At 48.9% G+C, this 15,107-nt stretch overlaps 1 protein-coding gene across 27 annotated transcripts in view; it reads right to left on the reverse strand.

Annotated features, from left to right (window-relative positions):
* Window positions 1-15,107, reverse strand: part of CD44 (CD44 molecule (IN blood group)) — an 87,607-nt gene that overhangs the window by 46,797 nt on the left and 25,703 nt on the right. For all 27 annotated transcript variants that reach the window (XM_081798341.1, XM_081798328.1, XM_081798327.1 and 24 more), the window contains exons 2-3: window positions 5,693-5,858; window positions 1,890-2,023 (exon numbers count right to left, since the gene is read on the reverse strand). In XM_081798341.1, coding sequence (XP_081654467.1) covers window positions 1,890-2,023; window positions 5,693-5,858 — 300 coding nt within the window. The remainder of the gene's footprint in view (window positions 1-1,889; window positions 2,024-5,692; window positions 5,859-15,107) is intronic.

Raw genomic sequence — 15,107 nt, forward strand, 5'->3', positions numbered from 1 at the left:
GGCAAGGTTCAGTGGGGCAAGAAAGGGGTAGTACCCAGATACTCTCTAGTATGAGGCCCCACGCTAGCTCAGTCCCACATCAGCCCCTTCATCTAAAACACGAAGTCTTCTCAGAGTCCCCCTCTGACCTTCCGCACTAAGATAAGCTATTGTGACCACATGTTGCTCTGTGTCTACTTCTCTTTTATTTGCATGTGGTTTTTCTCATTATCATGTCATTAGAACGGACATTCTGGGTATGGGTATGGAACTGGGTAGGGACCATGTACCGTTTAGTCTCATGGGGACTCTCCTCTTTTTGGTTAAACTCCATCTGCATTCCTCACTCATATACCAGGGAAGAAGAAATACTCTATAGTTTTCTTCTCCTTGTTGTGAGTGTCCCCCCAGAGATTTAGCGACTTGCCTATATTTGACATAATGTATTGGCTTCACACACACCATTTCAACTAATCAACCCTGAAACTTTCTCTTTCTCCTAATCTCTAGATTCCTCTTCTGAATTCCCACTCCCATCCCTACTGCTCACGCCACAGTGGGTGGCCGGCATAGCCTAAAGGTACTGACGTAATCTCGCAATTACTTTGATGCTTCTACTTGCATTGAAAACCCCGTGCAGATTTTATATTCTACCACCATCTGTGATATCTGTGTTTGTCTCATGCAAACAATGCCTTACGTCATTATTGAATAACATCTGTGTTTGTCTCATACAATGCCTTTAACCACTTTCCAGCTAATTTAACACCCTCCTTCCCATCTCTAAGGAAAAGGGATGTGCCAGGAAGACATGTCGAGTTTACCTCATGGTTCCATCTTCCCTCCACACAACCTCAGACCTTCCTAAGGAACAGAAGGCCCAGTTTGAGAAGAAGCAAGTAGTCAAACAACATCTGACTGTTGGCATTCAAAAGCTTGACGTTTGTGTGTTTGACCCTTCTCAAAAGACCCTGAAGATACACGATACATAGAATTCTTGAATTCTGCTGGAGCCTGAATTAGACTAATAAGCATGAGTGTCTAGGGCAGTGGTTGTGAAGCAAGTCCCTTTGACAGGCAGAGGGGCCTGGCCTTCAGCCCAGCACACACATCTGAACTTGGCTTTCTTGTTCTCTAGTTGTCAAGGCTCTCAGTTGTTGGGAAAAGAAACTCAAGAAGGTCAAAGGCCTACCGTATATCCTTCCAGCTTTGTCTCCAGGCCCATCATAGAATAAATAACCTCTAAGCCAAGCCATTTGGCTTGTACCGCAATACCATCATTGGGTTCATGTCACTTCCCTATTCAAAGCCTGCAGTGACTTCCCAATCACACTGAGAATAAAATCCACACTCTCTACCATGGCCTACAAGGCCCTATGGGACCTGGCCCCTGCTTACCTCTCTGACTTCATTCCTTGGCATTCCCCCCTTATGATCGCCAGACTTTATCCACCCTGGCCTCCTCGGTGTCCTCAGAATAAGCCACAATGCTCCCCCATGCCTGGCTTGGCACTGCTCTCCTCTCTGCCCGTAGTTTTCCTCCCTGACACCAGTTGGGGCTCTCTCTCAAACGCCCCTCCCTCCCCGGCCACCTTCCCAGACGAAAGCTTCCCAAGCACTAGGAAGAGGTTTGCTCTTTGCTTTGTTTTTATAGCACTCATCACTCTCTGACTTCATATGAGGATTTGACTATTTCTCTGTTTCCTGCCAGCCTCCCTGCCTAGCAAGTAAGCGCCCTGGAGATAGGAAGCTTGTCTCTGCTGTGGAGATGTTCAGTGAGCATCTGTTACATGAATGGAAGCTCCATGACTCCCCACTGAAGCCAAGACTGAAAGTGCCGTCAGCCACGCTGACAGAGGCCACGAGCCAAAAGCCACCCCAAATGCAAAAACCATCTACTTGGAACCAACCTGAGGCATTGAAGCAGTACGTGTCATACTGAGAGGTGTTGGATGTGAGGATGTACACCCCTGTGTTGTTTGCAGCACAGATGGAGTTGGGGTGGATACGGGGGATCACCACATGCCCTTCTATGAACCCGTACCTGCAGAAGAAAAGCGAGAGGTTATCCACCTGCAGGGCTGTGATGGGGATTTTGTAACATGCCGTCAAATGACATCTCACACAGTGCATCATTCACTTCATTCACTTCACCTCTGAGGATCTTAGAGGTTTCAACAAGTGGGTTATGTGAAATCCAGAAACAGCAACCGAGAGAGAAGGAAGGGGACCAATAAGGCTGAGGGAGACAAGGTGATTTTATTTAGAGCTCTTATAAAGAGCTTTAGAAGAAAAAAAAGACTCATGAAAGAAAAAACTGGCTTTTTTTTTTTTTTTTTTAAAAAGTTTTATTTACTTAAGTAATCTCTACACCCAACGTGGGGCTCGAACTCACAACCCCAAGATCAGGAGTCGCACGCCCTACTGACTGAGCCAGCCAGGCGCTCCAAAAAGAAAAAAAACTGGCTTCCCAAATAAAATATGTGGGCAGCAGTGTCAAGTCAGTTTGAACACATGGAGGGAAGTCTGAATCACTTAAGAGGGAAGAACAACCACTTTATGAGGTGAGATCCACTCTGGCTCTCCATCACCTTCATATTTTCCAGAAAATACATGAGATGACCAGCTCCCAGAAGACAGGGCTAGGTGGCTCTTCGTTTCAGTCCACCCAGGTCAGACCCGCCTATTTCCCATCCCCTACTCTTCCTTCTTTGCCTCACGTTTTCCTGTGATTCCCTCGCTCCAGGCTCCATTACTGTAAACACAAAGCCTTGTTTGTTTATATGCTAGAAACACAGTACATTTTCTTCATGAACATCCCAGGCATAATTTCCACTGCCAGTGGAAGTAAACTGACTGTCATTAAAATGGGAGTAATAGCGATTAAGTAAGTAGATAGTGGTGCCTCATTTAGCTCAGGAATTTTCCAGAGGCAGTTCAGTCAGAGAAGTGCGTAAGCCCCCTCTGTCCCTCACCAAGATGTTTCTGGGAGCATGATGGAGCCGGAGGCCCCTTCAGATACAACAGACAGCACCCAGCCTCTTCAATCCGCATCACGGACACTAAGTGCTCACTCACTGCACAATCTTTCCCGAATATAAATGCCTCCAAAAATTAGAAGTGGGCGGAGAAAGGGTTGGTGGCAGGGGCAGGGCAGAGAGGACGAAGCTAAATCCAGCAAGTTTCTGAAAATGCAATGCTGGCTAAAATGCACAGCGGAGAACCTTTTCAATCTTTGCTGCCAGAGTCAACAGTATATAGTGTATCAACCTGCAAGACCCACGGAAATGGCTGTAAGTTTGAAATTTCTAAGCACACAGAACTCGTTAGGTCTATGCTGCAACCATAGCTCGCAGGACTAATTCCTCATCTGAAAGGACAGACTGGTTTCTCCAAAGACTCCATAGCTTGGTGGGGAGAAAGAGGGCAATTAAATGTTAATAAGTTTCCATCTATCTGGGAAATGCTACTAATCAGGGTGGGCAGACAGAAGAGAGTGGCTGCCAAGGTTTTATCCGCGCCTATGAGCCTCTGCCACCTGTCCCATGGCAGAGATCTGATTCACAGCCGCCTGAGTGAAATTATGGAAATGTGTTTTGCAACACTTAATACCCACTATGGGTGGAAGGATAGGTTTCTTTCGCACCGTTTTTCTTTCTTTCTTTCTTTTTTTTTTAAATGACAACACTCCTTGGTGAGCCTACTCCCCACCCCGCCTCCATCACATTCGGGAGATCTGTGTCACACTGACATTCTAGAATCTGCATTCCCTGTGTAAGTTATGCCTGAGCTGTTGCTACAACAAGCCGACTGCCCTTTGTATGTGTCCCACCATACATGAGTTGGGATATTAAAATTTATGTGTGTATATACTGCCCCAGCAGGTTGCTGTTCACAGGGTGGAAAGAAATGCTCAGCAAATCTATGAGCCATGCTTCTGTCTCCCCCTCGCTCTCAGTCCTTCTGGACAGTCATGAAATTCTTACCCTGGGCTCAGACAGAGCAGGACTGGCATCTAGACTCCTCCCCATGCAAGCGATGTGGCCCTGGGCGAGTGTGGCACTTCTGCAAGCCTCAGTTGCTTCATCCATAAAGTGGAGGAATATGATCAACCCCGGGTGCAGTCTGAGGATCAAGGGGATGTGGGCGAGTGGGCAGCAGGGTGCGCCCCACCTCTAAGTGTGCGAAGGTTAGCCAGTGGGAGTTGAAAGAACTCCCCTCGCTTTCAGCAGATGGGAACATTTCTGTGTTTCCTAAGTCGGTCTCATCTGTATTTCACAATCCAAATTCAGTCTAGTAAGTCTACTTTCTTAGGCTACTGGCCGAGTCAGGGCCATATTTAAACAATTAGCCTTGGGAACGGGATACATGGATCTGCTCATCAGCCTGCCTTCGGCGCAGCCTTCTTCCTCTGCTCCTCTTGGGTTCTCCCAGACCTAGCTCTGAACACACACAGACGTCTGTGCACATCTGCCCTTTCTTTCAGAGCAGTACTGCTGAGTAGAACGTTCTGCAATAATGAAAATGTTCTATCTAGAATATACATCCTCCAATCTGGCAGCCGCTCGCCATCTGGAGCTCGCCGAGCACGGGAATGTCAACAGTGCCACGAAGAACCAAAGTGGAATTTTCTTTCATTGTAATTCGGTGTAAACTGCCACATGGGGCTAGTGGCTACCTTCTCAGTGCAGTGTCGGAGTAAAGATTCTTCTTTTCCTTTTCAGCCGAAGAGCCTCCGCTGCCATTCCTAATGTAGGGTGCATGCCTCTGCAACCAAGGGCCGGGATGGGTGTGTTGAACTTACGTTTCATGGTTTGGATAAAGGCTCCTGCAGCTTGACTTTTAAAAATGCAGCTTGTTCGCACGTGTGCATGTATCTTTAAGAGGGAGGGGAACCACGTTATCTCATGTTGCAAAAACAGGGGGGAAGCTGCTGGCCGGCTGGAAACTTCAGAGCAGTTGCTCAGATTACCCGGAGCTCTTCTAGTGAAAACAAACCAAACCAAACCAAACCACCCCACCGTGGCTGTCACCACTGTTAGCTCTTCATGAGCACCACTCACCACAGGCTCATCAGAGATTCAAACACACGGGGCCGCTGCCTGCTGTGAGCGCCCTGAGCAGAATGGCGTGAGCAGGGGTCCAGGGAGCACCGTGATGTCCTGCACAAAGTCTCTCAGGAGGTCTCCTGGGTCCCTTGGACCACTTCCCCTCATTGTAATAATACATCTTAATAATTTTCACGTCCTTTTATTTCTAGGCTCAAACCAGAGGAACACAGAAGAGAAACCAACACATGAGAGACAGATAGAGGGAGTTGTTTGAAAACGTTGCTTTGAGCCAAGTCTGCAGAGCCAAGACTCCACCAGGCACATATTTATTTTAAACACTGTTATTTGGTTTACGTTTTCTTGTGGTTCCGACAATGATATTGCATGCTGCTTCAAAGCCGGGAGAGCGCTGTGGAAGCACTTCAGGCAAGAGGATTCCGACCGTTGACCCTTAATGGCCTCCTCTGGGCAACCCCACTATGATTCACAAAGGTGTCTTTAGCCGCCTTTAAATTCCACTTGTCGTACAGGTTCCAGGTTGACTTGGCCAAATTAATAGGTGGGACCGGCCCTTCAGGCAACCATCCATCAGCTGTCAGGGAGGAGCCTATGAGCTCTAAGCCCCGCCCCCTAGGCCCCGCCCCCGACTTTCCTTCTCTTACCTGCAGGTCTCAAACCCGATACTCAGGGCTTTCTCCATCTGGGCCATGGTGGGCAAGGTGCTGTTGAAAGCCTTGCAGAGGTCAGCGGCCTCTGTCCTGGAGATGCTGTAGCGACCATTTTTCTCCACGTGGAACACACCTCCGTATCGGCAGGTTATATTCAAATCTGTGGGATGAAACAGAAATGGTAGATGCTTTTGCATAACTTATTGGGAAGGGTAAGAAGTCTGTTTGAGGGTAGATTCATTAAAAACAAAACAAAACAAAACTTCTCCACTGGCCAGAGCCTTCAACATTCAGTCCAGCATTCCAAAGCACCACACATTAAGCTCAGCTCAGAGCTAAGACACAGTAAAGGAGCATAACTCTAGTATTGTCTCCATCGATCGCTCTACAAACAAGCTTTTTTTTTTTTTTTAAGATTTTATTTATTTATTTGACAGAGAGAGTGAGAGAGAGCACAAGCAGGGGGAGCTGCAGCCAGAGGGAGAGGGAGAAGCAGGCTTCCCGCTGAGCAGGGAGCCCGATATGGGACTCCATCCCAGGACCCCAGGATCATGACCTGAGCCAAAGGCAGACGCTTAACCGACTGAGCCGCCCAGGCACCCTTACAAATGAGTTTTTAAAAAGCATATGACCTATTTCTGGCTATTAAAGTAATACAACTTGTAGAAAACCGACAAAATTCAGGGAAATAACGAAGGAAAAGCTAGGTCACCACTACTGCCAACGCTTTAAACATTTTGTATCTTCTTCCAATTTTCTGAATCTGTGTGTGTGTGTATACTTATGTACTTACATAGTTAAAGCAGGACTAAATATACAGTTTTAGATTTGGGCGTCCTTTTTTCCCACTTAATCTTATACCATGAGCATTTTCCCACAATCAAGTGGTGTTACCTGTAACCTCTAATGGCTTCTGGCTGCACCCAGAATAAATGTCCTCTTAATGGCTGACAAGACCTACAGGAGGAGCTGGCTTCTGTCTCCCTCTTGAAACTTTAGCAGCTCACTCTGCTCCAGGCATAAAACTTGCCTTCAGTTCCTTTGGCTATTCTGAGTTCTTGGCCACCTTAGAACACATATCTGCCGTGCCCTCTGTCTGGAATGTTCTGTTTTCAGATCATCACATTTTGTGTTTTGGCTGCACGTCACCCCCTCTTAGAGGCCTTTCCTGAGCACTGTTTTCCAACCCACATGTCTCCCTCGCTCACCCTGCTTTGGTGTCTCCACAGCAACTTGTTTATTTATTTGTGCATTTAATTATTATCCATCCGCCCTTCCTGTGATAGAAGCTCCAAGAAAAGCAAGGACCTTTTACCTGTGTATTGTGTTTCTCTAATTCTCACAAGAGTGTGACAGAGAGTAGATGCTCAACCAGTATTTACTGAATGAATAAATGGCTCCTTAAAATTTCTTACAAAGCACACCTTCAACATATTGACAGATAGAGCCAAGACCAGTTGTTGGCTCCCAAGAGTTAATGGCATTCAAAATGAAGCCTAATGGCTATCAACCGGTTAAAGGATGATTTAATCCAAGGGCTCCTGTGAATTTTGCAGACATTAATCTAAAATCTCAATAAGGAGCTGAAGAATTATCCACCCGATCCTGTGAAACCATTTCACAAGGCTTCTAAACCTTTAACAGAAAACTCCTTATTTTTCGGGACTGTATTATCATCCCCAGTTCGCACTCAGCGAACGCCAGCATGGAAAGGTGTGACGTCATTGAAACCATCCCGTTTGAGTGTGATTCCTCCTGAGCATGTCCTAGAGCCTCAAGCACAGTCCTTGGCCAAGGAAAAGGCTCACTGACATTTCCTCTGGGCCTACCACAGGGTGGCCTGCGTGCCAGGCCAGGCGCCATGTTGTTAGTTAGAAGCCAGCTCTGGATTCAGACAGAACTGGCTTTAACTCAGACTCCATCCCTCCCTTGGGCAGGTCCAGGGGGAGTCAGAAGATCCTGCTTATGTATCAGTGAGAAAACTGAGGCTCAGAGAAATGAGTTGCCCCAGGAAGTCAGCACTTCTATGTAGAGCCTGTAGTTGACTTCCTGACTCTCAGTTGCTTTGTTCTTCAGCTCTGAGCTGAGAGCCAGAGGAGGGGAGGCCTGTTACTGCAGTTTCCCTGGGTCCCCAGCACCTCTGGCGTTCTGTGTTACATCATCTTCCACGAACGCTGACAGGTGAGTTGTATGCAAGTGTGTATGTATTATTTATAGGTAAAGAAACTGAAGCTCAGAAAAATTAAGCAACTTCCCCAAGTCAGCCAGTGGCAGAGCTGGAACCCCCATCTCGGGTCCGGGTAGCACCAAAACCCACCCTCCAAACCACTTTACTGTGTACCTAGGATCCTTCCATGTCATTAGTGCGAGCGTCACCTCTAAAGGGGAGAGGTGCTCCTAGACAACGGCCACATAAGGACGAAGGCAGGGTCGGTATTGCTGAGCTCGATGGACAACAACTGCTTTCTCCCTTCGGAGCAGGAAGCAGGTTCTAACCACCAGGAAACGGTGTCTGATGATTTGCAAAATAAGATGATGAGAGAACGGTGAAACTTCCGCATGATCTTCCTTGACTCTGAAAACACTAAAGCAGCAGCAAGAAATGGAGCTTCGAGAAGACAGAAGCCCACATCGGTTGCTTCTCTCTTTTTGTATCATTAGCACGTAGGTGCTTTTTGAACGCATCAGAACTGCGTGGCCTGGAGAGCACATGTGATTCATTCCTTTGGAGGCCTTCGGGTGTCCTTCTTCAGCCGCTCACACAAGTCTTGGCTGATGAGGCAGGAGGACAGCGAGGAGGGAAATGCACAAGGCCCTTTGGAAATATTGTTCGTTGTCACTGACATTTTCAGCTTTGGCCTCTGTCAGCCGGTCTTCACGCGGGGAAAGCTGTCAGGCGGCGGGGACAGCCCTTCCGGCGGCTTTCCTCCCCAGGCCTACAAAAGGAAAACACAGCCTCGCAATCAGCTTCTCGGAGGGGAGGCTGCTCGGGGGAGGCGGCAGCAGACGCCGGGAGAGGGGCCAACGGCCTGTCACTGCGTGGCCAGAGGGCCGCTGTCCCTCCCGGGTTTAAAAATAAAGCCTGAGGCCCAGACGGTGGTTTGGAGCTGAACAGCAGTTTCTGTCGTATGAAAATTCATTCTCGTTTACCACCTGGCCCCCAGCACATGCAGATGCAAAAGGAACCGAGACTTTTGTATAAAATGCCCTGAGTTCCACAGCTGCAGGCCGCGGGACTTCGGAGACCAAAGGCGCACGCGCAGTGTGAGGGGCCCCCGCCGCGTGCGCGCCCGCAGCGAGCGCGGCCGTGTGCGCGCCTGCCGGCAGCCTCCAGCGCCAGGGCCCGGCGAGCTCGACCTTCGGCCTCCCCCGCACCGGGACGCTGGCTCGGGGGCTGCCGAGCGGGTGGGCGGCTCTACGCAGAGGCGAAGCTCCACGGCTTCCGTCTGTCTTCATCCAGCGAACAAGGTCCAGCTCCTAACCCGGATGGAACTTGGCCACCCGGGCATTGCAAAGATGGTGCCCGGAACTTCGTTTCAGGTCAGCTATCCGCACGAGCCTTCTTAGTTCCTCCTCTCTGGCTCCCTCTTGCCTTCACAGGGACCAAGCCTTCAGGGCTGTGTAGCCTTTAATACTTTATGAAGACTTTCCAACAGGCTTCCTTCACGCTGATGCAAACCCCAATTATGACTCCAAAGGATACTAATAATAACCAGCAGCAATAATAGTAGCAAATACAGACTGTGCATACATATATATATATATATATGCCAGACACCCCTCTAAACACTTCACAAGTACTCATTTTATCCTTAAAACAGCCCTATGAGGTAGGTGATATTATTATTCCCACTTTCCAGATACAGAAACCGAGGTACAGAGAAGGGAAGAAACATGCCCAGGTTCACAGAGCTGGTAATGATGAAGCCAGGATTCAAATCCAGCCAGTCTGACGCCATGCGTCCGTCAGACTTACCCACTGGGCTACTACGGCCAACCCTGATTGAAGTAACTTTTTATGACCTCCCAACCTCCCCAGTGCACAGCTTCTCGAGAATATTCCCAAGGTTCAGGGAAAGTTAGAGCAAGGTCGAGGCGTGAGTAGCCAAGGACCACAGATGACTGGACAGGGCACCAGCATCACTGGCCGTGGCATTTGCCACACCATGAACTCCTTCCAGAGAAGCAGGACTTCCCACATGTGTGTGCCTCTCTCCTGAGAAAGAGGCTTCTGTGATTCGGGATCTGTGGTGACTCAAGAGGCTAATACTGAATGGCCAGTTGCATCTCTCAAACAAGCGTTTCCAACTGAAAGTAAGTCAAGAATGTTTTCCGTTGAGCCCTCTGGTCTCCAATAAATCTCCTGCGTCATGTAACAAGGAAACTGTCCCAAGTCCCTCCCTCTGAGAGACCCAACAGGCAACATTAACTGTTCAAGGCCACTTTCACACTCAGGGAGTAGTCTCTCTGGGGGGAGAAATGCCACCTGAGCCTTTGGAGTGCTCGTGACTATAGGAGGGACAGTGGGATCATGGGGTTCAGCGCCCAGGGGTCTCGTCACCCGCAGGGGAAGAGGTCTGCCAGTGAACCTGTCAGGAAGTCTAGAAAAAGGTGCTCTCCGAGAGTGCCCTTCTTGTCTAACCATACTCCCTGGCACCAGACTCACATGCAGGTTGATAGCTCAGCGTATTGAGAACCCTCCCACAGCTGAGTTCGAATCCTGACATGGCCACTCACTTGCCCACTCGTTCCAGTTTACACAGCTAGTTAGTTCCTTGCCCTCTCTGACACTCAGTCTTCTCCATGGGATGACGATACCAACCGGTCAGAGTTTGATAGGTGTTTGGCACTTAATTAGAGTCCATAGTGTTGATACCTATTAGGCGGCCTATATACGTCAGTTAATTTAATTCCTACAAAAAATGTTACGAAGGAGGCACTATTGCCAAACCCATTTTAGAGACAAGGGAACAGAGGCACATATAGGTTCAATAACTTGCCCCCAGTCATCCAGGTGGGAGAGGCGGGGATCTAACCTCTGTGCTGGGCTGCCAATTAACTATGCAGGGTTCTGGGGTAAATTCATTCTTACTTGGATAAATCCTAGCTGACCCATATAACACCGTTAATCTTACCTATATTTTCCACTAAGCCACAGATCAAGGAAAGTAGGTCTCTCTAGTAAGATCCGCCCAGCACATTTCAGAACCTTGCCAAGCGAGATTGCAAGGCCGGAGAGGAATGGTTTGCCCCAGTCACTCCCCCCAAGGGGAAGAAAATCACACCATCTGCTGAGAATAGAGCACTGTGTAATTTTTCCCTAACTCGCCATTATCCACGTGTCTGCAAACTTTCCGGAGAGGTGAGTGGGGGCGGGGTGGTCACACAGCTGACTAGCGATGGAGCTGAGTGACAAGAGGTTTTTCACCCCGAATCCACCAGTTGGTCTTCAGGGAGGGTCCATAAGCCTGTGACGTTGTGTGTAAGCCTATGTGTGTATGTGTATGTGTGTGGAGGGGTTTGGTTGGGACAGCTTCCCGGGTTTCAGTGGTTTCTCAAAGAAGTCTGTGACATGAACAGGTAAAGACTTACAAGGAATTATTATCACCAGGGTCTCTTCAGTAATGAGAGATTCCAGGATTCTGGAATTTCGGAACTTCCTTGTGGCCTTCTGACAACAGGGGCTGTATGTCTCCCTCCCCGCTGTGTCCCCAGTACTCAGCACAGAGTACTGTCCAGAGTAGGCACAGGTTGAACAAATGAATGACTAAATGAACGAATGAATGAGTGGCTACTCTAGCCCACCCCCCAAAACTCAGGACAAGCAGACCTGTGAGGTGCAAAGAGAACACCTCTCAGGTCCGTTCCCCACATGACAGATAAAGAATCACCAGCTGGGCCTTGTTGAGAATTCCCTGTCGGACGCTTAAAATGTCTTTCACCAGAAGCATCTGCTTCTGAGAACCTTTGCTGTTTTCCCTGGAAGCGAATGTCTCAGAGACCACTTTCAGTGTTGGAAGTGGCTTTGTTGGTCTGAATTCTGGCTGTCATCTCTGCAATGGGCATCCTGTCATAGGACCATTTCTCAGCTCAGGTCTCCTGAGAGAGGATGATAGCCATGCTGCGTACCAGGTGGAGGCCAGCAGATGACGTATAGTCATCCTGTGCCCAGAGCCTCTCGGTTTTCCAAACCAGACTTCTCCAGATGGTCCCAAATGAATTCATTGCTTCTCCATCACGAGTCGCCCAGATGTGCCTGGTTCATATTTGTCATCTCCCCAAGAGGGATCAGGCAGAATAGGATTTTTTTTTTTCCCCTGCTGATTTGGTCCCAGAGTTGGCTATGTGTCTGGGGGAAGTTGCTTTTTCTTGAAGTTGGGAATAGGGCCAGCTCCTGGGACCCAGGGCCTGGTACAGTTCCCACGGCCATGAAGACAACTGCCGGGACTCACCCAGTGATGACACGGGGCCATGCGAGCTTTTCAGTATCTGCACCTCAGAATTCATTTCATTCTTGCCACCATGCCACCATGTGGCCGGCACCTTCATTATTCCCCTTTTAGGCAGGAGGTAAGTGATTCACGGAGAAGACAGGAGAGACTGGAACTCATAAGCAGGGGCTGGGTTTCAGACTGGGCGGTCTAGCTGATCACACTGTGTGTGGGGAAGATGCTAGAACTATAGGAGGTCACTTATCCTCCATGGGGTTTCTTAAGTGCAGAGGAGTGAGCTCTACAAGAGAGCTCTGGAAAGAGGAATTTGAGCTTCCTGAATATTATTTTAAGATCAGAGGTCCCTTGTTCTGGGCCATAAAACTCAAGAGGGCAGGGCCTTTGCTCCCCACCCCAGCCCCCGCATGGAACGTCCACCCTCTCCCTGGGGAGAAGAGTTGGAGGTCCCCGTGTTCACTGGCTTGCCCCAACAGTGGGCTGCCTACCTCTTTCTGATTCTACCTGTGCTGGTCTCATGATCCCCTTGGGACCTGAGAATCCAACGCGAGCTACAGCCTCAGGCTTCCCTTGCCCTTTATAGCCTCTGGCCCATCAAGAAGGGCAAATGAAGAGAGGATCTTGGGACTCAGCGTTGGCCCAGGGCTGGGACACCAGACCGCAGGCTGTCCTTGTGACATTTTGAGATGTTTTCTGCCCAGCCCGGAAATCTCAACAGACCAAGCTAAAATGCCAAGCCAATCAAGCTGGAGTATGGCCCTCCAGGCTAACTTCATCCAACCCCATTGGAGGTGGCAGGCAAGCTTCTCAGGCAGTGGCAGCTGGAAGCACTAGTGGGTTCCCCACATTTTTCATTTTCATAGTGTTTATCTTGAAGTAGCCAGGATTCTGTTTCTGTCTTCTGATTTGCTGAGCTCATGTCTAAAAAAAGATTACATAACTCACAAACCTAACTGAACTGATTCTGATTAGAAGCAGGGAAAGAAAAGGCGTTTTTTTTTTTTTTTCCCCAAGCATGATGGCTAATTGGATCATCTATGTTTAAAGCCAGGTGGGGCAACGGACAGTTTCTAACCAAATTCTCTTGAGACAAAGAGAACACAATATCCAGAATGACTGAGCATGGTCCCCCAGCCTGTTGTGAGAAAAGCAGGGCCTCAGGGGTCCATAACTGCTAGATTCCTGACTCCTCGTCCAGTGCTCTTACTCCTGAACTGCTTTTATAAGAGGCCCAAGCAAGCTGTTCCCAATAAAGCCACAATCCACTGTCTTAACGGGCCCCGAAGAAACAATTCTATTCTTCATTTCTTTGATTGATGTTTTCAAAGCCCCCAAGTTCCCATCCGAGAGTCTTCCCTGCTCTTAGAGCCCCTGCTGCCACCCAGGCCTGCTAGGCCAGAAGGCTGGCAGCCTTCCTGCTGCCCCCACGTCACTCGCCCCCATCCCCTGACATCCATGTGATGGGCGCCTGGTGAAAGGATCTATTGTTCAGCATCCACTTCTGAATGAGGCCAAAATCACACTCAGTGGCCGAATCGCCTTTGGCTGCCCAGTGCAGACCATGAGTCTTGGGTGACTCAGTCTCTCCCGGAATTGCCCCCGGAGGTGGGTCAGGGTTTAATGAGCAGAGAAAATAGTCATACACTATCATACCCAGAGAATTTCCTCCAGACTCTGTCCTGGGTTGCTTTCAACTAAGCTATTCATCTCTTGGCACTTAGAAAGGAAATGCACCCCAACTTCTTAGCGCCTGGCTGTACGCCCTTACCTTTCAGCCTCTTGTCCGTGACCATAGAGCCTGTCATGGCCGCCAACACCAAACCAACAAGGGCCCATTCCATCTGCTCTCTCAGAGGAGAGTCCAAAGGGATTTCTCAGTCACTATCCTGGCCCTTCCATCGAGGCCTCCACAGGACTGACCCAGTGGAGCTCTTGGGTTGTTTTCACAGTCTGAAGAAGACCCCAGCCCTGCCTCCTCGTAAGATGATGGGAACAAGGGGAGGGGACATTGTGGAGAAAGCCTGTCTACATTCCCACCCCAATCCTGGAGCCAACAGAATCTTTCCAGCAAAGGAGAGTGTGTGTCCCAGCACTGTCATCTCAGTACACAACTCTGTAAGGTCAAGTGGTTTTTGGTGAGCGAGTCTCCAGGAAGAGAGAGGGAGAGAAACCAGTGTGTACACCTGTGTGTTGCCATGACGATCAGGAAACACTCAGGTCTGGCCTTGAAACCTTTGTTTTCTTCTTTTTCTGATCATTATCAGTTTTAGCACTAACTAAACACTAACAAAACACTAACTTTGTGTTTTGACTAACACAAAGCCAGGATGTGGTAAAATGAAATGAGAAAGCATCACCGGGGCCCACATGGGGTTTTTCCTGTTGCAAGGAGGGGCAAAAAGGGGTCCCACTCTGGTAACTAGATTTGCTCTTCCTGGTGTAGTTAACAATTCCGGCTACATCACCTCATTTCTTGTTCAGCTTTTGCTCGGGTCTGCTGCCTGTACTTTGAGGAACTCACTTTATTGAGTCTGAGGGAAGCACTTCATGAACTCCAAGGTGGACTGAGGTTGTCACACACAGCTGGGAGCTGCATTTCACGGGGTTAGTGGGCCACTGACACACTGCTGAGCCCGGGGCCCCCACCTGGGAGGAGGAATGGGTTCTAGCCTAAATCCTGTTAATTATAAGCTGCATGACTTTGAGTAACTCACGCTAGCTCCCAGGTTCACACCTCGCCTTCCTACCTCCCAGGACGAAATAAGGACTTAGGGAACACTTGGCGCTTGTGGGATAAAAGGGGGAGGAGTGATATGCACACCAGGGATGTTATTAAAATCTCAGATAGCTTCTCAAAAATCCAGTATCAGTTTAAGACACATTTGGGGTCCAAGCCCTGGGAAAGAGGCAGATGGAAGTGTAAGCCAGCCTCAGTGATCTTGCCACGTGGGTGGCTTCCT

This window comes from Leptonychotes weddellii, chromosome 11 (genome assembly GCF_054177405.1).
Source record: "Leptonychotes weddellii isolate Sample4059 chromosome 11, ASM5417740v2, whole genome shotgun sequence".
NCBI classification, from domain to species: domain Eukaryota; kingdom Metazoa; phylum Chordata; class Mammalia; order Carnivora; family Phocidae; genus Leptonychotes; species Leptonychotes weddellii.